Source organism: Microtus ochrogaster, chromosome 15 (assembly GCF_000317375.1).
Source record: "Microtus ochrogaster isolate Prairie Vole_2 chromosome 15, MicOch1.0, whole genome shotgun sequence".
In the NCBI taxonomy this organism is placed as follows: domain Eukaryota; kingdom Metazoa; phylum Chordata; class Mammalia; order Rodentia; family Cricetidae; genus Microtus; species Microtus ochrogaster.
The window spans coordinates 1,661,632-1,687,954 of record NC_022017.1 but is presented as its reverse complement, the minus strand read 5'-3'; the positions used below and the strand labels follow the sequence as shown (position 1 = coordinate 1,687,954).

Sequence of the window (26,323 nt, the reverse complement as noted above, 5' to 3'; positions counted from 1 at the left end):
AAAAAAAAAAAAAAAAAAGAAAGAAAGAAAGAAAAAGCTCTCGGTAAAAGTTAATATGCAAAGTGAAAAACAAGGCAATTCCAACAGAATGACTTCATTAAGAAGTATAGGAGACACAGCTGACATATAATGCACACACGTGCAAACAATTATGTGGGAGCTGACATATAGAACAACACATGTCATGTCTGTAGAACACTACTGGATGGATCTCAAGTGCTGTGTTAGGTCTGTCTGTACCAGACTGTGTAGTACCTGCCTAAGCTGTTAACTCGATTTTTCTGAATCAAACAAATCAAAAGACAATTGCTTTTTGAATCAAACAATTCTGAATCAAACAATCAAAAGAAACATTGCTTTTTCATATGTGAGAGACCCACAGAGACTTGGAAATTGGAGGCTTACAATAATAGGAATATTCTCAGCTGACTCACTAAATATGTTAAGCAGACTTTTATATGCCTGAAGGTCAAGAAGATATTTCTAAACTTGCTTTGTGTTTAGATGGCAGCTTTAGAAAGGAAGGGGGAGTAATGTGCACGCTTTAACACTGTGTGTTTGAAAACAAACATCAGTACAATAACAAGATGGAAGAAAGCAAGGCAGATTTCATTACGGTGGAGTGCCTACACTTCCTCATAACTTGGATTTACACACTGCAAATCCTCTGATCTGATTACCTCCAGTGATCACGTAAAATACCAGCTTTAAACTCTTTGCCTTAGTGATAAAACAGCCACTTTGATTCACAACAAGACATTCACAATAAAGTATACTGTAAACGTACCTGTCCACAGCCCGGGGCATTGCACACAAACGGTCTGTCGTCTCCCATATTTCATAAAGCAGAGCAGAGCTGAGGGGGCCAAGAAGTAAGGGGAAAAGTTATGTTAAATACGCTGGAGAAAAAAAATGAGCTTCAAAAATATCAAGACTAGAAACAGGTGTCCCAAGAATGCCATCTATCAAAGCTGTAAACACAGGCTACTTTGGAGAGACTCATTAGACAGGTGGCATATGATCTACTGTGCCTCAATTGAAACTTTCAATTAGGAAAATTCAGACCTAAATAGTCCAGAATTTTAAGACTTGCTGGGTTTTCCTTCTTTCTGCTACAGTATGTAACACATTTCTCCAGTCTACTGAATTACAGCCAGCGCAGCTCTCTATGTCAATAAATTAACCCAACGCTCGATGCGGAAGCCATATTTCTGAACTGGAGAAGACCAAAATTTGTCATTTAATTAATTAAGGGATTATAGGAGGGTGCTCCATTTTACAGGGCTATAATTTGGCTCCCTGGTGTATAAACTACGAGACTGTTGGCAAGGGTCATTTATCCCAGATTATTGCCAAAGAAAACAAAGCACCCATCCTATTGGACTACATGGGAAATTATTTTCATTAATAAAAAAAATAAAAAATAAAAGCTTCCCCTCCCCACTGGGAGCCTCCTCCTCCCCCCACCAATTGTCTGTGGCAAATGAAGAAATATCAGTGCCCTTCCCCCCTCTGATTCTATTTATGGCTAGGTTTTTAAAAGCAGCAATAAAACAAATGTCGACTCTTTGGGGGTTTACTGGGTGAATATGTTCCGGCTGTTTGTGCAGCTCTCGGCCAGAGTTCTTGGGCTGCTCCACTGCAGCCAACAGATGTGTGCTGCTGCAGGGCATCAGAGAAATGCATTTACAGGCACTACCATCCAACTCTATTTCCCTGAAGAATTTAACAGAATTTATATTGCTTTTTTAGATGACTAAAGCTAATCTCTTGAAATGTTTATCAAAATTCTTTGTCAAACAACAAATGCAATCTGAATGTGCCAGGGAAATTTCTCATATTCCAACTAAGAACAAAAACCAGGCAGAGATGAATAATGACAGGAAATGCAATCACAGCAAAAATATCCCTAAAAGATAAACAATATTTTGGAAGAGTCAAAGAGAAAACTGGGAGGAAGAATAAAAGCAGTCTTATAGAACAAGGTTCTAAGGACAATTTTCACACAATTATCCACAATACAGAACAATACATAAAAGGATGTGAACAAGGGAAGATGAGTGAGGGACGATCGTTGAACTACATCTGGAAATAACTTCAGAGCTGTAACCAAATCTCAAATTCCTGCATTAAAATAAAATGCTAACACGCTAGAATGAATGTAGTAACGGAAACCAGGCTTAACAGAGGCAATGAGGTACTATCTCTCCCATTCTCTCAGGATTTACTTTTGGGTTAGAAACCAGTATTTCTGGTTGTCTAATCAGTAATTCCACAACTAATCGGTGTTTAAAAGTGTGAGGTGCCCCATAAAATAGAAGGGGCTGCTTGGTCATCTTTCAGTGTGACAGGAACATGGTCTAACTATGAAGGAAACTGATGTTCAGTCCTGCTGGAATGGAACAGACTCTGTATATACATACGTATACACAGATTTATATCACATTTAGCCAGGATAAATTGCTTCAATAAATTCTGCTCCTAGGAGAGCCCAGCTCAAGCCGATGATTGGGTACTGGGAAATGAGAGCTTCATTCTTCCTCACATAGCCCTAGGACAACAAGGTTTTCTGGTTTGTTTGTTTGCTTGTTTTAAATACATTTTTAAAAAACAAATAAATTATTTTTAGTACTTTCTGTAACTGTAACACAGTACCAAAAAATAAGTAAATAAAAGCAAATAAATATAGAAACTGTGGTCATGATGGCTGAAAACGCAGATGATCTTTGGAAAGCAAATCATTCCTCTGTGGGAATCAGCACTGCTGTGCTGTACATAATTTCACTCCTAGCAAGGTAGAAGTGGACAGAAGACTGAGACAGCAGTCCTTACTTCTGGCACTTGAGGCTAGATTGTCTCCTTTACTGACTATTAGAAGGAAGGGGAGTAGGAAGTGATTACATAAATTCTGGAACAATTTTCCTCAAGCCACAAATTTAAAACCTTCAAAAAATGACGATGATTATAATTTGGAATCTTTACTATGAATTATATGAAAACAAAATTTTGCCTTGCTAAAAAAGAAAAAAAAAAGACTGGGAGAAAAAGCATTAAAATCTAACAGAAGTAAGTTTTTCTTTGGTCTTGAGTGTTAAACTGGCAGTTACTAATAGGATTTCCTGCTTCTGTCCTAATTTGTAAGCCTTTGTTTTACCATTTTTACCAAACAGAGATCACAATGGGAGGAAGAAGTCTTTCATCCCCTTATTCTCAGGTCCCTTGTCATTTTCCATCATTTCTGCATTCAAGAAAATTTAAATATTTAACAATAAGAATAATATCTCTCCCCATATAAAAAAATCCCACTGACACCTTTTTAATTTTCCCTTCGTTCTCCATCTGCTACACCACTGTGACACACAGAGAGTGCTTCTGGTTATTTCTATGTGACAAACAAAGGCAACACATTTCTGCCATCTAAACAGATGGAGACAAAAAGAGAGTCTTCAATGATAACGCTGCCACTCGATGTGAACTTAACTCACAGCTCATCTGTAATTCCACCGCCTGACAAGCAGACCATGTATCTAGGCATGACACTCACAGTGTATTTATTGTCTCCTTCCTGATCTATTTTTTAGGATGAAATGTAAGAACTTTATAGGCTTAAACAATAAATGATGAGAGGAATATACAACTTGAAATATATTACCAAGAGTGAGTGAGATGCTTAGGACAAGAAAACAAAAGGTTTTCCTTAGATGTCCAGGTCTACAGGGGAAAAGGTTCATGTACTTGGAGCAACCAAAATGTGTAAACGATACAATTAGGATTTGCATAAAAGTGAAATTCATCTGAATGCTGGTAGACTAGTTAAGAAAAATCAAGGTTTAGGGCCAGTGAGATGGTTCAGCAAAAGAAGCACTTGATCTGAACTCAATCCCTAAAACCCAAGGGAGAAGGACAGAACCAACTCCTCTGACCACCATACGCAGACCATGGACTCCATACTCAAATACAAATGCTAATACACTTTTTTTTAAGTCAAGGTTTAGAGAATTAAATTTTTATAATGTTTTATTTGCGTGTGTGTGTATTTGCATGTTAGTACAGGTGTTCTCAGAAACCAGAAGTGTTAGATCCACCTGTAGGTGGAGGGATAGACAGTGATGACCTATCCAACATGGGTGCTGGGATCTTTACATACTAAAATGTTTGTCATAGTAATATTTATGACCAACAAAGAATAGGAATTAAGTGCAGAAGGAAAATAAATATAAATTAAGATATTACATTACAACAGACCATATTTAAGATGTTAAGAATAACATTTTGAAAACTATTAAATGATATAATAAAGCAGTACTCATTAAATGTATTCTAGATTAATTTCTTCTTTGTACTATTAGTATTCTCAAGTCTATAATGATCAGAAATTGCTCTTAATAAATCAAAAATGGGCTAGCAGATAAAGTGCTTGCCATACAAGCCTGAAACTTGAGTTTGACTCCTGGAACCATGTGACGGTAGAAGGAGAAAACTACTTCATAGAGTTGTTCTCAGACCTCCACATGTGTACCAGGGCATATGGGTCCCCTCAACACATATCATACATACATATAATAATGATAAGTGAAATAAAATTACAAACATATAATGTAATCTAGTAATAAAAGAATGCTGATCTGCATGACTGAATAAAAAGTATGTCTTTGAGTTAAAAAGAAAAAAAGCCTGTTACCTTTTAAACTATTCTAGAGCACTGAAGAGTAAAGAGTCATATAAAGTTCTATACAGCATCCATATCAACTGGAAAGATAAGTTCAAAAAGAACCATGAAAAAAGTCTAAAACTGCCAGTTTCCTACAGAAAACAGCCAATCAGTTCCAGTCAGCTCTTCCCTTTATTACCCATTTTCAGAATCCCTGGCAAAAAAATATTACTTACAGTAATAACTAATCAGAAATGATTAGAAACTGTCCCTAATACGCATCTCTAAGAGACTGAGGGGAGCTAAAACTAAGCCTAACAGGTATTGTACACCATTTAGTTTAGCTGGAAATTTTAAAACAGGCTCTAACTCTGCATCTACCCTCCTTTATGGCATTAATACAAAAAAGTATATATGCAAACAGTTCTCTGAAGAAATCACAACAGTAGAATGCATTTCAGACAACAAAGAATTTTGCTGTTTGTAAACAAAGCACACAAATACTGAGCAGTCTCCACAGTCTTTTTAAATCACACACACATGCTGTAATGCATGTGTGGAGTCAGAGGACAACTTTTTGGAGTAGGTTCTCTCTCTCTTCCATGTCGGTCCTGAGGACAGACTCAGACTGGTGAGTGTCTCTACCCACTGAACCATCTTTCTAGCTCCACTCTCAACAATTTATCCTCCAAGAGGACACTCACTGATGCTCTGGTCTGCATGGTATCTAGAAAGTCACATAAGGAAAAGATTCCGGTAAATATATATAAACTGTGAAATTGTAATGTAGGGTATGTGAACCTCAAAAAACAAAGTACACAAGTTTTACCAGGTAGTAGATTATTCAGGAGTTGGACTCTCAGCTTATTAATTCTGGGCTAATTTTCCATTGTACTATTTAGTGTCACCATTGTTCACCATACATGATCTCACTAGTAGGTAAATCACCCAGAAGGATGATGTAAAACTACAAATACTACTACAACCTTAAACAAATCATTTTTATTGTTTCATATCAAAGTTTTGTATTCATATGTATGTGCACAGAAGTTGTGTATGTATGTCTTCATGTGGGGTGTGTGCATGCATGCATTTGGAAACCCGACTGGTGCTAGTGAGAAGCAGGGATCTACCAGTTCCCTCTGTTGGTGTGTTCCCCCACACTCTCTCAGGTTACAGACATGTGCTGCTTTGCCTGGCATTTTACATAATTTCTGAGGATCCAATCTCAGGTCCTCATGCTTACACGCTGGCACTTTACCAAATAAGACATCCATCTCCTCAGCCTTGTGTCTGTTTTTCAATTGTTTGAGGTAGGATCTCCCCATTTAGCCCCAAACTTGAAATCTGTCCTGTCTCTGCTTCCCATACTCTGGCATTACAGACTTGCACCATCATACCCTTCCTATATCAGGGTTTTGTGAAATTCTTTCCTAAGAGGCTTTGGGGTGGGGGGAAGGAGGGGGAAGCAGAGTTATAAAAATTGGTGAATAAGGAACAAAAATTGAGGGTAGTTTGAATTCTACTTATTTGTTCTCACATCCTCCAAACAAGAACAATGAAATCTTTTGTACCTTCTGAAAGTTATATGAAATGAGCATGCTATACAACTACTTAAGTTGAATTGTGTATTTCAACAATTAGCACCTAACGGGTCTCTTATATTCTTGGTATACAAAGTGAATATCCAGAAACATGAACTTGAGGACAAGTTCTTGTTTTGTTTTTTCTCCACTTCCTTCCTTCCTTCCTACCTTCCTTCCTTCCTTCCTTTCTTTTTTTTTTTTTTTTTTTTGGGCAGGGTTTCTCTGGAGCTTTGGAGCCTGTCCTGGAACTAGCTCTTGTAGATCAGGCTGGCCTCGAACTCACAGAGATCCGCCTGCCTCTGCCTCCCAAGTGCTGGGATTAAAGGTATGTGCCACCACCGCCCGGCCTTCCACCTCCTTTCTTTTCTTTTTCTTTGAATATCACTGTGTAGGCCAAGCTGGTCTGGACTTACTCTGAAGCCCAGGCTCAGATTAAACTCTTGCAACTCCTGCCTCAGCCTCAAGTGCTAGAATAACAATCATGCCCCACTACCACCAAATGGCTTTGAAGTATGAAGGAAATTAAATACAACAGTTCTCCCTTATAGGGAAAGATTCCAAGACTCACAGTGGAGGACCTCAATTATAATAGCACCAAATGCTGCATACATTGCTTTTTCTGTATGTTCTGCAGCATGGTCAGAGAACCAGAGGCAGCCCTTGCTTCCATGTTTTTATTGGGTTTCATTTTGTTTAGCACATGGGGTGGGGGTGGGGGCCTGTCTGGTTGTGGTAGTGGTTGTTTTTTGAGACAGGGTCTCATTACTGTCTCGGCTAGTCTGGAACTCACTATGTAGATCAGTCTGGTCTTGAACTCACATCTTCCTGACTCTTCCTTCTGAGTGCTGGGGATTAAAAATTAAAGGTATGTACCACCACACCCAGCCTGTTTTTGTTTTGAGACAATGTCTCAAGTACCCCAGGCTAGCCTCAAACTTGCTATGTAGCCAGGGATAATCATGAACTTCTCATCCTCCTGCTTCTACCTTCTGAGTACCTTATGTGCTGCTGGGGATGGAAACCAGGACACACTAGACAAGTGTTCTACCAACGGAGCTTCAGTGGATAATGTCCTGGTGCGTCTTTTTCAAACTTCTTAGACTTTAAGACTATTATTAAGTAAAATAAGGCTTACCTAATCTATATTTTGGCAATATAAATACAATACAATATTTAAGGCTGACTAACAGGCAACATACAATATGGGTTTGAGGACCAGACAACCAAAGGGGCAATTCATATCCCAGGGTCCTAAACAGAAATGGAGTAGGATAAGCATAGATTCCCTCACACTATTAATAGTAGCATGTGATTTAAAATTAATGAACTGTTTCTTTCTGGAATTTTTCTTAATATAGTCAAATCTCAGTTGACAGAGGTAACTGAAACAGTAAAAATCAAAATTATAAATAATGAAATAGATACTATAATGTTCCATTTTAAGATTAAGCATAATAGTTTCTTGTAATTATTTTTAAATTCAAAATCTATCTGTAGTATATATTAAATATCAGGAAACTCCAGCTCATGGACCAAATCTTTCAGTCTGCCACCTACCTTTGTATAGCCTGTAAGCCAAGAATCATTTTTAAATGGCTGAAAATCAGAAAGACTATTTTATGACACATAAAATTTATATGAAATTCAATTTTAGTGCCTATAAAAAAGTTATAGAAGTGGGGACATATCTAGTGGGAGAAAACTGCCCAGCCTACATGATGAAATACTCTATATTTGATCCCCAGGAGCCCCTCCCACAAATTATATTACAACATACCCATGCTTATTCATCAATATATCATCCATGTCTACTTTTGAGTTAGAATGGCAGAGTTGAGTAAATTTAACAGAAGTCTACCATATTTATTATCTGGTCTTTATCCCATAATCCCAGAATACATGGTTAAATAACATATTCTAACTAGGGAGAATATCAAAATTTATATGTTAATTATTAATACATAAATACTAAGTCACTTATAATATATCTAAATATTAACTTCTTTTTGTTTGAATTTCCAAATTTTATAAATTACATGTTTGGTTTTTTTTCTGTAAGGGTAAGGGTGCTGGAATATGGCTCAGCAGTTAAGAGCATCTGTTGCTCTTGCTGAGGTCCCAGGTTCTGTTCCCAGCACCCTCATGGTGGCTCACACATCTGTGCCTCCAGTGCCCTGGGATCTGACACCATTTTCTGAACTCCATGGGCACTACACAGGCACATGATGCACATATATACATACAGGAAAAATACTCACACTCATGAAATAAATCTAAAAATAACTAAAGTAAAGGCAGCACAGTAGTTTTTAAGCATTGCAGAGTCACCTGGGCACCTTGCCAAGAAATGGAGATTCCTAGGCTTCCTGGATTGTTCTTAGCACCAAGGCCCAAGAATTTACATGGTAATTCCAACATTCAGTAGGGAACCTGAGGCAGGAGAATTACAAGTCTGAGGCCAGCCTGATTACAAAGTGAGACCTCAAGGCTCAAAAGCATTGCCAGGTATTCTGGTTAGTTTTAACTGTGAACTAGATACAACCTAGAATAATCTGCAAGGACAGCCTTAATTGAGGAATTGCCTAGATCAGAATGGCCTTTGGGTATCAGGGATGGGGGTTATCTTGACTGTTAATTGAATAGCCCATTGTGAGCTGTATCATTCCTAGGCAAGCAGTCCCGAAAACTATATAAGAAAATTAGCTGAGTATAAGCTGGCCTGCAAGCCAGTTAGAAAGCACTGTTCTTCATGGTTCCTGTTACACTTCTCTGGCTGTGAAGTAAGTTGCTTGGTTGGAGATAATGCTGTCTGAAATAGCCAACAGGCCTGCCTTCAAGTTCCTGCCTTGACTTACCTCAATGAGTAACTATGTTATCATCCCTTAAATTGCTTGTAGTCAAAGTATCTATCACAACATCAGAAATAAACTAAAACACAGTAAGTTTGAGAACCTAAGTTCAATTCCTAGAACTCATACTAGAGAGAACCAACTCCCCAAAGCTGTCCACTGATCTTCATAATGCACTGTTGTATATTTATGGATATACACAGAATCATAATATAAAACTGAAGTGATTCTGTCTCTCTTACGTACACACACACACACACACACATACACACACACACACACACACACACACACACACACACACACACACACACACAGAATGGAGAGTAGTGTTGTTGGGAAATGTGACTCAGTTATAGAGTTCTTTCCTAGCACTTATAAGGTGCTGGATTCAGTCACTAACAACATACAAATTAAAATTGTATATGAATTCAATGTGACTAATGAGGCCTAACTAGAATAGGCCCTACCTCATTAAAAAAATAAAATGAAACAGGGATGGTCAACTGGCAAAGTGCTTGGCTAGCATACCAAAAGCCCTGGGTTTGATCCCCATAAATCTATAAACCAGAAATGGTGGCACAGCCCTGTGAGTTGGAGCTAGGAGGAACAGAAAGTTCAAGTTCATCCTCAACTACAGATGGGGACTTAAAATGGCCTGGGACTACCTAAACAAAAGTTAGTTAACTAGAATAAAATAAAAAATACCTTGGGAAATTCTGATGACCACCGTTTGAGAATCATTAAGCTTCTAACTTCTCTATTGGAAAACAGGTGTATTCTCAAGTCTGTAAGGCGGCTATTCTCCATGTGGCTCCAGGCTCACTTGTGGAGTTAAAAAATCATTTACAAGTATTGAAAAGATCTCCTTAAAGACCAAAACACTTCAATGTAATAGTATTAGACTTCACAGAAGTGATCTCAGGCCACAAACTATAAAGACATTTAAGAAATCATTTTTTGATTTTGGTACCATATCAATGGAGGCTACAGTTACCTAAAAGTCATCTTTCCTTTTTCTGTTATACATATATGGTCATATCATTCATATACTTAAAGGAAAACAACCTATCTTAACCAGACTGAATGCAGAAGAGGGTATAAGAAACTAGATGTTTCTGTGAAGCAAGATATTAAAGCACTTTGAAGCTTCTCTCCTGAGATTTTTCCTTTTGTGTATGGGTCTGAGGCATAAGCATATATCACAATATGCACATGGATGTTGAAGGATAATCTTCCACCACGTGGGTCCCAGGAATCAAACTCAGGTCATCAAGCTTCTGTGGCAGGCACCTTGACCAGTCGAACCATCTTCTGCCTTACCTTCCATTTTTGGAAACAGGGTTCCTCTATGTAATTCTGGTTGACCTGGAATTCCCTATGTAAACCAGGCTAGCCTTGAATTCACAGAGATCCACGTTCCTTTGCTTCCCGAGTGCTAGAATTAAAGATGTATGATACCATGTTCAACTTTTTCTTTGAGACAGAGTCTCTAGCCCAGGCTGGCACCTCCCAAGCACAGAGATTACAGGTACATGCCACCAACTTGGGTTACACAGTGCTATGGAACTAACCTACGGCCTAGTGCAAGACAGGAAAGCACTTTACTGAGTTTCACCTCCAGCCTTATTTTTTTTTTCTGGCAATACAGACACAATTATTTTTGTTATAGTATGAGTTTCTTATTATTTTTGAAAATTATATTTTAATCTCTAATAAGGTGAATACCAATAGATATTAATTCAGGTATACAAAACGTTTTTAAAATCCTCAATAATTCTTTTTGGGGGAGGTGACAGGTATGGGGATGTGACTGAGATAAAGTATCACTTTATAGCCCATTAGCCCATGATGGCTGGAACTTACTATATATCCAGTGCTAGCCTTCAGCTCTTTTTTTTGTTGTTATTGTTGTTATTCTTCAAGATACAGTTTCTCAGCTGGGTGGTGGTGGTGCACGCCTTTAATCTCAGAGCTCGGGAGGCAGAGGCAGGCAGGTCTCTGCGAGTTTGAGGCCAGCCTGGTCTACAAGAGCTAGTTTCAGGAAAGGCTCCCAAAGCTACAGAGAAACCCTGTCTTGAAAAAAAAAACAAAAAACAAAACAAAACAAAAAAAGATAGGGTTTCTCTGTGTAGCATTGGCTGTCCTGAAACTCACTTAGTAGATCTGCCTGCCTCTGCCCCCCAAGTGCTGGGATTTAAGGCATGGACCATCACTGCCAGCTTTTAGTTCTTGATGCTTCTCTTGCCTCAGTCTCCCAAGTGCTGGCATTATAGGCATATACCACAATGCCCAGGTGAGGAACCATTAGCAATTTTTGAGCACATAAAGAGATAATACTGACAAAAAAAAAAAAAGATACATGGCCATAAGATATACAGAAGCCTCTCCAAGAAGGCTGAGCAGGAAAATGGACTTGTCACAAAGTCTGACAATTTGAGTTCAACCCTGAGGACCCACATGGCGGAAGAGAACCAACTCTTCCGAGTTTCCCTTTGACCTCCACACTTGTGCCATGGCACCTACACACTAAATAAATTAAAATTTAATTAAAAACCCCAGAACAGTAGTATAGTACTGAGACAGAATAATCAACAGAATGTTGAAGTTAATGTCTGCATTTGATTTTCAGACATGAAGGGACAGGTTTCAACAACAACCAGCTAAGTGGACCAAACAGTTTTGTAGCAACTGACAGAAAACAGATGCTAGTAAGAACCAAGCTGAATAGAAGTTATGTGACTCATGGCCAATGCTTATTGTTGCTCTGGAAGCAGGGTTATAAAGGTCAACGACCTGACTCAAGAGTTTTTAGTTGTTTTTTTTTTTACATTTTCAAACAATCTTTAAAAACACATTAATTTTATGTATATGAGTACTTTGTCTGTGTGTATATGTCTGTGCACCATGTGCCTCTAGTATCTGCAAAGACCAGAAGAAGTCACTGGACTCCCTGGAACCAGAGTTACAGATGGTTTTGAACCAGTGCTCTTAACCACCACGTCGTTTCTCCAGCCCTAACTAGAAATTTTAGAATATTCAAAAAGTACTTTGAGCTATCCTCAGAAATGATAATAGGAACCATAACAATAGCAAGTTTCAAACTAGTCAGGATTACAGAGTGAGACACTGCCTTAAAAATAGCAATAATAATAATAATAAAATGACAGCAAGAAGCAAAAGTAGAAATAAACTGGATGTGGTGGCACACCCCTTTAATTCTAGCATTTAGGAGGCAGAAGAAAGCAAATCTCTTTGAGTTCAAGCTTTGAGTTCTTATGACTAACATTAGCACTAAGGAGACAAAAGCAGAAGGACCCCACCTTCCAGCCTGGAATATACAGGAGGATCCAGGCTAGCTTGAGTTGGCTCTACAACACGATCCTGTTTCAATAAGTAATAAATAAATAAAATTTGTTTTGTTTTGACGCCCATTTTTGGATAAAGAATGATCCCTAAAATAACAGTGATCATCACAGATTTTTTTTTCCTTTTTTTTAGATTTATTTATTTATTATGTATACAACATTCTGCCTCCATGTGTGCCCACACACCAGAGGAGGGCGCCAGATCTCAGTACAGATGGTTGTGAGCCACCATGTGGTTGCTGGGATTGAACTCAGGACCTCTGGAAGAGCAGCCAGTGCTCTTAACCTCTGAGCCATCTCTCCAGCCCCCAATTTTTTTTCATCTTTAGTTTATCTGTTTATGACAGGGTCTCAAGTATCCCATGCTGGCCTCAAATTCATTACATAAGCTCAGGGTGGCCTCAAACTTTAACTTTGCCACCCAAGTACTGAGACTGCAAGCATCACTACCATTCCAAGTTGGAGACCAAACCCAGGGTTGTCAGACTGATAAACCATCACTCTACCAACTAAGCTACATTTTTAATGTCCCCCTCCATTCCCTTTTTAGACTGGGTTTTGCTACATTTTCTAGATGAGTCTTGAACTTGCATTCCTCTTGAAGCATCAGCCTCCCAAATGGCTGGTATTATAGACATGGACCACTGTGTCAGGCTCAAAATATTGATCTTTAAGGACTAACTTAAAATTCTTATGATTTATAGCCAGAAGAGCTTATCATCTTTCTAGCTCTTTGTGTGTGTGTGTGTTTTTTTTTGGGGGGGGGTTGTTTTTGTTGTTTTGTTTTGACTTGGTCCCACTCTGTAGCACAGAATACTTGTGTACTCACTACAAAACCAAGGCTGCCTCAAAACTCACAGAATTCTTCCTGTTTGTCTCCTTGGTTAAAATTACAGGAATAAAATTACAGGCCTGATGTGGGATTCCCTTCTGTATGCTATGAATACCATTGGTTAATAAAGAAACTGTCTTGGGCCTACGCAGGACAGAATAGAGGTAGGTGGGAAAAAGTAAACTGAATGCTGGGAGAAAGGAGGCGGAGTCAAGGAGATGCCAGATGCTGCCATGGAGAACAGATGAGCCAGAACCTTGCCAGTAAGCCACAGCCACATGGTGATACACAGATTAATAGAAATGGGTTAAATTAAGATGTTAAGAGTTAGTCAATAAGAAGCTAGAGCTAACGGGTGGAGCAGAGATTTAATTAATACAGTTTCTATGTGGTTATTTTGGGAGTCCATGTGATTGGGAAATGAACAAGCGGCCTCCTACAACAAATTGGTGTTCCAACGTGTGCTAGCTAAATCCATATAAAACCTGAGAGAGCTTAGAAGGAATGATGGCTTCCTAGGTCATGCTAGAAGCACAAACTCTGGCTCTTTCAGGAGGCCAAGTACTTAAATGAGGTTTGTGGGCAACATGTTGCAAGTTACTTGGTGGCAGCATGGGTCAACTGGTTACTAGAGTTCAAGTGGTGAGGACAACTCCCAAACAGCAGTAACAGAGGCAATGAACATACCTCTGCCATGTTGGACTGGGCAGAGCCAAAAGGCAAAGCAGCCTTACTACTAGCCAAGCCATTTTAACATTTTAAGAAACAGTCCTGATCAAAAGAAAATTTCAGATACACAATAGGACAGATTCAGACATAAAAGACCTCTAAACAAGGCATAGTGTGTTTAAAAAATGTACGTAGGCTTGGGAGAGAGAAGAAAAATATAGAGAATTATAAAAAGAAGTAAAGAAAAAGCCATGTAAAGATGGAAAATTCACAGTCTGGATTATGTATATTATTGTGTTTTCTTTAAATTACTTGACTGTGAATGAGCTAAGTACAGAGAGACATTTCATTGTATAGGCTGCTAAGCCAAACCAACATGGATATTTTAAAGGTATCATAACTTCAAAATTTGGGTCTAAGGTCTTGTTGCTTTGAAAAAGAGGTTCTTTTGTTTTCACAGAAGACAAGAATCTGTGGATTAATTCCAGACTAATGTGGTTTGATGGAAAAAGACCCCCCCAAAAGTTTGCCATGAACACTCCCAAAAATATTTTCCCCAACAAAAAGCAGGAAGCAGTTTGGAGAGAACTATGCCCAAATTTCCATATATTGTTTATAAATGTTTGTTTACATTTAAAAGGGGATGTGCTATAGAGATGGATACTTTGCATTGGTATGGACCTTGGTTTATTGATACAAATTTTAGATCAATTTTGCTGTGTGTGTGTGTGTGTGTGTGTGTGTGTGTGTGTGTGTATATATATATATATATATATATATATATTTCTGCTCTTGATTAAGGTATTGTGCTTGTGCAGCTCATTTGAAAATGTAATGCACAATTAAGAAATATAGGGTAATAGATAATCAAATATATTAGTCAAGCTTGTACTCATGTTAGTTAGATTTTCTAGATGTACAGAGATGTATTTCAGATGGATAGGCATTCTTCAAACCTTTCAAAGACTACAGAATAGGGCATTTAAAATGTTTAACAACTTAGGACTTTTCATGACAATGAGATGCATCTGTTCCTGGAAGCACCAATTACTTCAAGAGGAAAATGGGCAACAAAGAGGCTTTTTATGGAATTTGTTAGCCATTTGGGCAAGAAACTGCTCTTGCCTGGACTGTTTGATGGCATGCTGTATGAACTGGACATGCAGGACCCATACAGAAATGACTGCTGAACTTGCCTAAGGGTGACACTGTCCTTCAGGATTCCTATTTTATGAAAGAACAAAAGGAGTCTGCCAGACATTCTGCAGGACATAGAAGAAAGTGACTGATAAACTGCCAATATAGGTAGAACTGTCTTTGAAATTTCCTGTTTCATGGAAAAGTCTGCCAGATACTATAGGCTGGTAGGCTGAGGATGGGTACCCCAATGATATAGAAGAAATTTGGGTGATTGTCCAGGCAGTGAGCTGTCTCTGTCAATTCTAGAGTTTTAGAAGTTGCTTACTATGCACTTCCTGTTACTTAGGTAATAATATATCTTTCTGGAGCCTTTGATGGAGTTGAAAAATGGATAATTATAGTTTTCCTTAGTTATGATAAAAGATAACGTAAATATAAATATTGTAACTCTAATTTTTGCTTGATACGTGTTTTGTTATATGTAATTTTTCTGTGTTAAAGTTAAAACCTTCCTTTTTATTTAAACAGAAAAGGGGAGGTGATATGAGATTCCCCTCTGAATGCTATGAATACCATTCATTAATAAAGAAACTGTCTTGGGCCTGAGCAGGACAGAATAGAGGTAGGCAGGGGAAAACTAAACTGAATGCTGGGAGAAAGGAGGCGGAGTCAAGGAGATGCCATGTAGCTGCCACTGGGAACAGATGAGCCGGAACCTTGCTGGTAAGCCACAGCCATGTAGCAATACACAGATTAATAGAAATGGGTTAAATTAAGATGTAAAAGTTAGCCAATAAGAAGCTAGAGCTAATGGACCAAGCAGTGATTTAATTAATACAGTTTCTATGTGATTATTTTGGGAGTCTGGGCAGTCAGGAAATGAACAAGCAGCCTCCTACAACACAAGCCAAAGCCATCATGTTAGCCTGGACTTTAAGACCTCAGCATATGTTTTGTTCTAGGTAGTCATAATACTGTACAATGATAATTATGGGGAAGATTAGTTCTAGAGAAAATTATCTATTAATATTCTCTAAGTCTACACATTCATTTGTAGCACAGGCTCTACCTGGGGGTAGTCCATACTCCCTGATTGGCATAGATGAGTTTCACACAATATCAGCAAAATACTGCTTGAACAAAGTTTTAAAAAGTAAGTCCATTAATGGTGTTACTGGATCTATGTTAGTGTCAGAAACTTATTAAAGTAAAACCAACGAAATATCACTCTAGTTTGATGGTTTAATAAATCATACTGACAAGCTAGTTTCAACATAAACCATTTTTAACAACCCAATGTTCTATTCAATAAAGCTTGATTTTATATAGTCAAGCATGCTCTTATTCCAAAAAGAAAGGTTATTAGACTGAGGAGAAGCTTTGGTGGATAAGAACTGCATAATCTGGAGCTGGAAAGATGGCTCAGTAGTTAAGAGTTAAGGCTGCTCTTCTAGAGGACTCAGGTTCAATTTCCAGCACCCACGTGGCAGCTCCCAACTGTCTGTAACTCCAGTTCCAACAATACGACAACCTCACACCAAGGGACATAAAAGAAAATTAAATTTTATTTAAAAAAAAAAAGAACTGCATAAGCACAAGGACCTAAATTTAGCACCCAGTTAAAAAGCTGGGAATGGCCATGAGCCTTTAACTCCTATACAAAGAAAGTAGTGAGGAGACAAACTAAGCTGGGGGAAGGAAGAGATGGAACTACCTGAGGCTGCTGGTGAACACCTGATACAGTGAGAATCTGTCCGGCAGGAATAGGCAAGGAGCCACAGAGAAAGACATCTGATGTTTACACACATACATTATACACACATAAGTTCTTTAAAAAATTGTTTGTGGTGGTGGTGGTGGTAGTTTTTGGTGCTTAAAGATTGAACTTGGGGCCAAGCAATGGGTTGTTCTACTGAGATACATTCCCAGCCTTTCCCTATTTGCTTAATTTGAAAAAAAAAAAAAAGCAGTGTTTCTACTGTATCATGCATCCCAAATAAAATCTGACCGGTCTAGGGGCTGGAGAGATGGCTCAGAGGTTAAGAGCATTGCCTGCTCTTCCAAAGGTCCTGAGTTCAATTCCCAGTAACCAAATGGTGGCTCACAACCATCTGTCATGGGGTCTCGTGCCCTCTTCTGGCCTACAGGCACACACACAAAATATTGTATACATAATAAATAAATAAATAAATAAATATTTTAAAAAAAGTAAAAAAAGTCTGACCAGTCTAGCAGATAGCCTTATTTATCTACCTCAGAAAGAAGCACTGCACCTGACAGGAAGATCATAGCAAGCAACTCACCTCAAAGGCAAGCTAGGAGACACTGTGGTAGAGCATTGTTACCACAGAGGCCCACACCACAGGTTCAGCAAGTAACTTCTTACGCTAAATCTTGGCTTCTATTAGATTTTCATAAAATGGTACTTATTAGGAGGAAATGCAATGCTGAAGAAAAAAAAATTTCTCCAAAAAGTCTGTTTTCATATATATGAGAACATTTAGAGTTGAAGTTGCCAAAAGATGAGAGAAAGCAACAGAACTAGTAAGTATTGTCCTAAGCACATTTCATAAGACTAGTATACCGAGCTTGGGTTTAGTTAGGAGCCTTTCCTAAATGTCAGCTTACAAAAAATTTTTTTTAAATCAATCATTTATTTTTATGTGCACTGGAATTTGTTTTCCTGTGGAAAGGTGTTGTGTCCTGGTAACTGCAGTTACAGACAGTTGTGAGCCATCATGTGGGTGCTGGGAAAAGAACCTAGGTCCTCTGAAGTGTAGTCAGTGCTCTTAACCGCTGAGCCATCTCTCCAGCCCCAGTCTACAAAGTTTTAAGAATAAGATGTTTATCTTCTCATATAGCAATTCTGTTTTGTTTTGACATAGGGACTCATTTAGCCCAGGAAGTATTCTCCAAGGATGACCTTGACCTCCTGCCTATACTTCTTAAATTCAGAGATTGCAGGCTTGTGTACCATGCAGTGCTCAAGAGGAACTCAGGGCTTCATTAACTGAGGTACATCCCCAGCCCCACACAACCTTCTTGAATTTATAATACTCATCATATCCCTCCCCAAGGAAGCAAGATAGCAAATGTTTACTTTCAAACTGAACTGAATTTTGTTTCATCATACTCAGGCAATCCATATATATGAAAAACAAACTTGTATAAAAGAACAAGTAAGGGAAGGAAATAAAATACTACAATTTAACAGGAAAATAAAACCACTGAACATCCTTTCAAAACAAAAGTGTCCACCAGGGAAATACTGAAGAGAAAATATCATGATGAAATATTTTTAAGACGTGAAATGATCCAATGCAAAATCTTTGTTGTTGGGTTTTGTTTTGTTTTTAGTTCAAAGACATGATTATTCCTATTATTTATGTTCCTTGTTTTTTTAATCATTTCCACTGGGTCAGCAGAATCACGTCAATTTCATTTTCTTTACAACCTACTTTTCTTCCTGATTTGTCAACAGTTCTTTGATCTGAGCCTCTATTTACATATGTTTGAACTAGAGAGGACCTGAAGAGTGATCAAGATTACCATGCTTCCCAGGAGAATCCATACGTACATTAGGATAACCTTGAATTTCAAATCTTCCTGCCACCACCTCACATGCTTGGATCATAGGTGTGCACCACCATGCTCTCAGTTCATGGATTCCTGCATGCAAGGCAACCACTCCACCAACTGCGCTCCATCTCCAATACAATTCATAATTTTAAATAGTGAAAGTGAAAATGAAAACCCCAAAAGAGGAAGGTACTTTAAGATGTATTCATCAACTAAAGTTGCTCAAACATAAATTCAACTGTCAAGTCTAAAATTAACATGCAGAAAAGTTGTTGCCTGACAATATAAAGACTTCATTCCCTAGATGGCCTCTGATGGCCTAGCTAATGTGTAACACCATTTCTGCTCTAGAATGCGGACCTACCACACTAACTGTAACTAGAAACTATGTATGTCTGTACACAGCTGGTGTTAGTTTATATTCCAAACAAAAGGTGACAAGAGCTCTAAACTAGAAACCTTAGAATTATGGGGAAGCAGCAAGTAACTAACTGTTCCATGGACAGGAGCTTTAATTTTCTGATTTCTAACTTAAAATGTCTGGGGAAAATTTTGCTTCAAGAGTTACACTTAGGTCTGGAGGGATAGCTCAGCCATTAAAGGCTAGGCTCACAATCAAAAATATAAGAGTTTGGTTCCCAGCACCCACGGCTGTCACTCCAGGTACCATTAAAAATTAAAAAAAAAAGTTACACTTAATGGCAATGTGGGGGAGGGGAGCTAAAAGCTACTATAATTAACACTTTCAGTCATTACACAATCAAAAAGGCAGAATGAAGAAACTGTAGACTGATGGAATGGGTGCTATTTCCCAGGAGAGTCTAAAAAGAACTGAACAGATTGTCTGTGATATATCAGCATGTCCTACAGTAATCTATCAACACTGCTATAAAGCCAGGCATGGCACACAGACACAGGGTCAGGTGGTTCTCGCTGAGTTCCAGGACAGCTAGGACTACAAAGAAAAAGAAAGAAAGAAAGAAAGAAAGAAAGAAAGAAAGAAAGAAAGAAAGAAAGAAAGAAAGAGGGAAGGAGGGAGGGAGGGAGGGAAGGAAGAAAGGAAGGAAGGAAGGAAGGAAGGAAGGAAGGAAGGAAGGAAGGAAGGAAGGAAGGAAGCCATTAATATAAGATAGTTAAAACTGGGAATGATGGTATAACTACTTGTAATCTCAGCAGTTAGAAGGCTGAGGCAGGAGAGTTGTTAGCTGGGAGGTCAGAAGCCAGACTGGACACCATAGCCAAATTCTACCTCAAAAGACAAAAAAACCACACAGGAAGAAAGAACAAAACTAACAAACAAATGGTAAATAGTAATTACAATATCTAACTTTATATTCTCATTCTCTACCCCTATCCAATGGTCACCAGCCTAGGAATTCAAGGATGTCTCAAATAGAACATATTTGAGTTTCAACAAGATACTTCTTGATATTTCACAGAACATAAAGGCTATGGGGTGGGATGTTAATTCAGTGGTTTCATGGGGATAAAATTCACTTGCCTACCTTATTGGAGGTTCTGGATTCATTCTCAAGTCAGGAAGAGAAAGGAGGAAGGGGGAGAGAAAGAAGGGAGAAAAGGAAAGAACAAAAAAGCTAGTTCCAGGACAGGCTCCAAAGCCACAGAGAAACCCTGTCTCGAAAAAAAAACAAAAAACAAAAAACAAAAAACAAAAAACAAAAAAAAAAAAGAAGGAAAAGGGAAAAGAGAAAAAGGGTAAGTTGGATGAGCTAATACAGCCTATCCTTGTACATTTTACCAGTGACCCAAAATGAAAATATTGTCATCATGCTTATCAAATTTATCAATAATACAAAATATGAGTAGTAGGGGCTTGTGATATGGCTCAGCAGTTAAGAGCACTGGCTGCTTTTCCAGAGGCCCTGAGTTCAATTCCCAGCAACCACATGGTGGCTCACAACCATCTGTAATAGGATCTGTACATGCAGACAGAACACTCACACACACACACACACACACACAGGTATATATGTGTATATATGTATGTGTGTGTGTATATATATATATATATATGGCCAAGAAGCCAAAACATATTATCACACATCTTTAATTGCAGCACTCCAGAGGCAGAGACAGATCTCTGTGAGTTCAAGGCCAACCTGGTTTACAGAGTTCCAGGACAGCCACTGATGTTACACAGAGAAACCCTGTTTCAAAAAATAAAAAATAAAAAAAAATAATAATAAAGGCCGGGAGGTGGTGGTGCACGCCTTTAATCCCAGCACTCAGGAGGCAGAGGCAGGCAGATCTCTGTGAGTTCGAGACCAGCCTGGTCTACAGAGCTAGTTCCAGGACAGGCTCCAAAGCCACAGAGAAACCCTGTCTCGAAAAAACACCCCCAAAAAAATAATAATAATAAAGGCCGGGCGGTGGTGGCGCACGCCTTTAATCCCAACACTTGGGAGGCAGAGGCAGGCGGATCTCTGTGAGCTCGAGACCAGCCTGATTTACAGAGCTAGTTCCAGGACAGGCTCCAAAACCACAGAGAAACCCTGTCTCGAAAAAAAAAAATAATAAATAAACAACAAAAAACAAAACCCCTGAGTTGAGATTCTCAGCACCCATTCAAAAGGCCTGGTATGGAATTATGCCTCTGTAGTCCCAGCACTAAGAAGAATCAGATTCCTGGAGCTCACTGTCCACTCAGCATAGCCAACTGGTGATTTCCAGGCTCAAAGGACTTAGTCTAAGGGAATAAAGAAGAAAGTGATAGAACAAACACCCAGTGCCTTCCTTTGACCTTTGTGCACACACCCCTACCAAACACACACACACACACACACACACACACACACACACACACACACACAAATTAAAAAGTGAGCTGGGTGATGGTGGTGCACACTTTTAATCCCAACACTCAGGAAACAGAGGCAGCCTGGTCTACAGAGTGAGGTCTGAGAATGATATAGCTCAAGCCATGGGGTCTGCATAGGCAGGCAGCACCTTTACCCTCTGAAGCCATCTCACTAACCCATCTGCAGCATGTTTTTGGAGAAAAAGGAAGACTTTTTCAAGAACTGCAAAGTCAAAGAAACATTTTTTAAAAAATTTAAAGAAGTTAACATTTAAAAAATAGTTAAACATTTTTCTTTTTAAGCAAATATCTCATTTGTTTTTCTCAAAGAAACAAAATAAGCACTTTTGTGTTGGCACCTTTATCAAGGAATGGGGCAATTATGTTCCAGTCTGTCCCAAGAAAAGAGTTGTCTTGTTAAACACTTGAAAGACAGTGCTATTTGCTCCACCTAAAACTTCCTTGTAAGGAAAAAAAAAACTCCTCCTTGTCACCTAGACAGGAGATGGAGGCAACACTGACTTTCCCCTCTAGAGCCTAGAAAAAGCTCAGTCTTACATTCACACACCTTTAATCCCAGCACTTGGGAGGCAGAGGCAGGCAGATCTCTGTGAGTTCAAAGCCAGCCCGGTCTACCGTGAGATCCAGAATAGCCAGGGATACACAGAAAAACTCTGTTTTGAAAAACAAAACAAACAAAAAAATTCACAAAACAACCTTCTGAGAGTTGTAGAGCCAGGGACTCAAGGTAAAAAGAGTAGTGCTGAAAGTTGATTGAAAAATAACTCTGTTTTGGTTAGAAGTTAGGAAAGGGTCAACTCCAGCACCTGGGAGGCAGAGGCAGGTAGATCTCTGTGAATTTGTGATCTAGGACAGCCAGGGCTGCACAGAGAAATCCTGTTTTGAAAAAAACAAAAACAAAAAAGAGAATTAGGAAAGGAAAAAGGACAAGATACAATAACATTTTAAGAAAAAGTATTTTAAAAATTCTATAAATTATAAAAGCTTAGATCTACTATAAACTTTAAGATAGTTTCTCTGCCTCTATCAAACTTTCCTGCTCCCTCCCAAAAAGCCATTTAAATCCAACAATTCATTTTCTCTACACCTATACCTGCCCAGTTCAATATTAAGGGAAAAAAAATCTCAATCTTGCTGACTAGTATGACTTTAGATTTAAGTCAGAAGAATTTATGATCAATTAACAAATTATTATCAATTAATTTTTTTCTTCTTGTTTTTCTTTTGCTTTTCTTTGAGACAGGGTCTCATGTTGCCCAAGCTAGACTTATACTGGCCACATAGATAAGAATGATTGGGCTCTGCCTTCACATCCCCAGCGATGGGATTACAGGTCCTCACTACCGTGCCCAGTTTTATGTAGTAACAGGGCTCATCCATAATAAGCAAGCGCTCACCTGTTGAGCCATATACCCAGGCCCCAAAGTCTATCTTTCTCCCAGGTGAGAACACTGCCCAAGAGAGAAAAAAAAAATCTTTCACTTAAGAGTGTTCAGGTTCAAGCCATCACAAATTCTAGATCCGAAGACCAAAGCAAAAGACTTTGTTTTCTCACTGGATTTTTTTCGAGGAGGGAGAGGAAGACTATTGCCTGGAAAACTGAAAATTTTTCTGAATGTCCAGTAGTAAATGCTCCCAGCTGGAACCCAATTCAGTCCCTATGCTAGTACTAAAGTAATATGCTAACATAGGGACTATGTTAGTACTAAAGGGCCACTGGTTGGTCTCAACAGTTTTGTAGGGACAAATTCTAACCAGGGGGAAATGGCTCAACTGGTTGCTGAAAAGAAGGTCACACAAACCCCACATGGGATGGGGGTCTTCTTCATTAGTAGTACTTCAATTCTCAAAAGTAAAGGAGGCTGGGTTAAAACTCAGTGGTTGAGAACTTGCCTGGCATACACATAGCCCAGGGGAAAGTCCAGCTCCAGCACTATCACAGCCTCCAACAGACACACAGACAACACACAGATACACTCCCTCTCTCTCACACACACACACAACTGGACAGAAGGAATGTAATCTGTGCATTAGCAAAGAAGTTATTGATGAGCTATATGAGTCTAACTCATTATTAAATGATACACAATTACTAAACAAATGGCAATGTTCTGTCCTTTTCTGTGCAGAATTACGAACTGGTAAGACTACTTCATATAGCTGCCAAACTTCTCTTTAGCTTCTTTTCTTACAGTCATGTTAAATTTCGCAATAGCTTCCACTTACTTTACATCCCCCATGTTTAAAAACAAGAGTTCCTCAACCTCTGCCTTAAAATATTATGGTAGCTCTTTAGTTTCTAAGTCTGGATGCAAAGAAAGCATGGGGAAATGTTCAATTTCCTAAACTATGATTTATTTTATTCACTCCATTTAAAATATTAAGAGGGAACTAGGGATGTAGTTCAGTTGGTACAGGTGCTTGCCTAGCATGCACAAAGCCCTGGGTTCAAACCACATAAACTGATAAACTGGGCATGGGAATGAATGCTTGTAATTCCCACACATGGGAGGTAGAGATGGATCACAAATTCAAGGTTATGAGTTCAAAGCCAGTATGGGCTACATGGCATGCTGCATAACACACACACACACACACACAGACACACACACACACACACAAACACGACCCTGAGTGTTCAGTCTATAACCTCGGCACTTGGGAGAAGAACAAAGGAGGATCAGGAGCTCAAGTTCAACCTCAGTTACCTCAGTTTTAGGTGTACCTGGGCTGCATGAGACCCTATCTCAATTAATACATAAGAACATATACAAGACAATTAAGACTAAGTTCAATCATCCATTAAATTACTCTTAATGAATGAAAGGGAAAAGCCATATTTAAAGAAACAAACTTTATTTGTTAGTGTTTAGAGATATATACAGGTTCTACAGAAATTATACTGCTGAAAAATTTAAACATAGGAAACAAATGAGTTTGCTGAAAAAAATCTGCACATCTCCACAAATCTATACTTCATATGAACTCTGAGAGATATTAAAACACCCTCCGGTAAGCAGAAAACAAAGTTTGTAAAGTTGTAACACGGGAATCTGGGTAGGAGGTGCCTGGGTAGTAAACACCCCAGTGAGAACATAACAAGCATTTCAGAGCAACAAGTCCCTACGGGTCTCCAACTTGGGCCTTCGAAGTCCCAGACCCACATCCCTGTGTTTTGAAAGAGATGACACTTGAAAAGGGAAATACTGGAAAAAAGAGAACAAGAGCAGTGTACTATTTTTCTTCTTCTACACACCTATGCCAGAATTTTGGCTGGTCTGGGTGCCATGTCCACCAAAATCACTAAGCAAAATCCCGACTGCCTTCCGACCAAGGCAGCTAAGACCCAAGCTAAAGACTTGTATGTCAGCCGCTGTCTTTTCTCCAAATATTCCCCCCTTCCCTCCGGACTTCCAAACTATTACCGAAGCGATGCCTTCTAGCAACTCAAGGCACTCAGTCTTCCTAAATTCATCCACTTAATCTCTCCAAAGCCATACTTTCTGATACCATGTTTCTGCTGATTCTTATGAATTCAATCAAAACGCCAAACCCTCAGTTCCAATGTCCACCTCGACGAGCTTTTCAGCCGATCAACGCATGCTTTCAGCTGAGCGAGGCTCTGGATGTCACCCGAACCTGCCTACTGCCCATTACCTCTGCTCTTTGCAGTGCCGAGCCCTAACCCCACTCTAAGGGAAATCCTGAGTCGTCAACCTAGTTTAGCAGTCGTCCGCTTTCTGCTATTCCAAGATATTCTGATATTACTTTCTGCTATTCCATTTGACTTCCACTACACTTCTCTTCCCTCAGGATTCAACCCCCTTTCCTCGCCACGCCCTGTGCCCCCCGGGGCTACTTACCCCAAGTTCTCCCCACACTTCAGTCCTCTGGCCCCGCCTTCCTCCAAAAGGAAGGAGGCGGGAGAAGAGAAGAGGGCGGCACTCCGTAAGGTAAAGGCGATCTCCTATTAGCGCTCATGGCCGCCAATTGTGGCTTCCTGCTCTTTTATTGGTTGTCTTAGACTGTGCCCCACCCTCTTCCTCAGACAGGCCCGGCCACCGCCTCAGCGCCCCCGTCCAACACAGACTGGGAGGGGAGACCCCGGCCCGGGACGCTGGGACTGGCCGGAGTAGAAGGGGAGCCTCATGTCAGACCACGGACCAGCTAATGTTAACAGGACTCACCCGCTGGCAGCTCCGGCGCCTCCCGCCCGCCCGCGCTCGGTCCCACAATCTGTCTCCTGCTCCTCCTTTCCCCCCTCAGCGGAGCAGATACTTTTCTCCCGTCCGGCCAGGCGTGCTCACTTCTCGCGAGAAGTGGGGGTGCGGGCGCGATTCGTGGGGGCCGAGTTGGAAAGGGACCGCGGGGCGGGGCTTGCTGTGAGCGTGGCGTGAGTGGAAGGCTGGCCGAGTGCTGTACACACGACTCACACGTGTTCGGCTGAAAATCCGGGGTGATGAGGGGGAGGGAGAAAGCGGCAAGGAAATCTCCCGTTGTCCGTAGGTGTGGCTATCCACGGGCGAAGGGAATGATATTATCTCAGGCAGCTCTAAAAATACACCCTTGTTAAAGGAGAACGAAGGGAGCAAAGCAAATCGATGGGCTCGGGGCTGCAAGCTCGTGACTAGTTGTATGAAGCAAGTTAAACGGGCTTTCAGCGTCCCAAACAGGTGACTGCTTTCTATTTTCTTCTTCACTGGCCGTAACCTCCGTCCGGTGTCTGGCTGTATGCAGTAGGACGGGAGTGTGAGGGGGAGTTGGTGGTAAGGATTCGACTGCAGAGACTACTTAAAAAAAAAAAAAAAGT

The 26,323-nt window shown here is 39.7% G+C and overlaps 1 protein-coding gene across 3 annotated transcripts in view; it reads right to left on the bottom strand.

Moving 5' to 3' along the window:
* Atf7 (activating transcription factor 7) overlaps window positions 1-25,781 on the bottom strand; it is a 113,610-nt gene extending 87,829 nt beyond the window's left edge. For 2 of the 3 annotated variants that reach the window (XM_005353801.3, XM_026782646.1), the window contains exons 1-2: window positions 25,701-25,781; window positions 788-856 (exon numbers count right to left, since the gene is read on the bottom strand). In XM_005353801.3, coding sequence (XP_005353858.1) covers window positions 788-835 — 48 coding nt within the window. In that variant the 5' untranslated portion in view covers window positions 836-856; window positions 25,701-25,781. Of the gene's footprint in view, window positions 1-787; window positions 857-25,376; window positions 25,681-25,700 lie in introns of those variants that run through there. The other variant, XM_026782645.1, reaches the window with a different exon arrangement.
* Window positions 25,782-26,323: the final 542 nt, after the last annotated feature.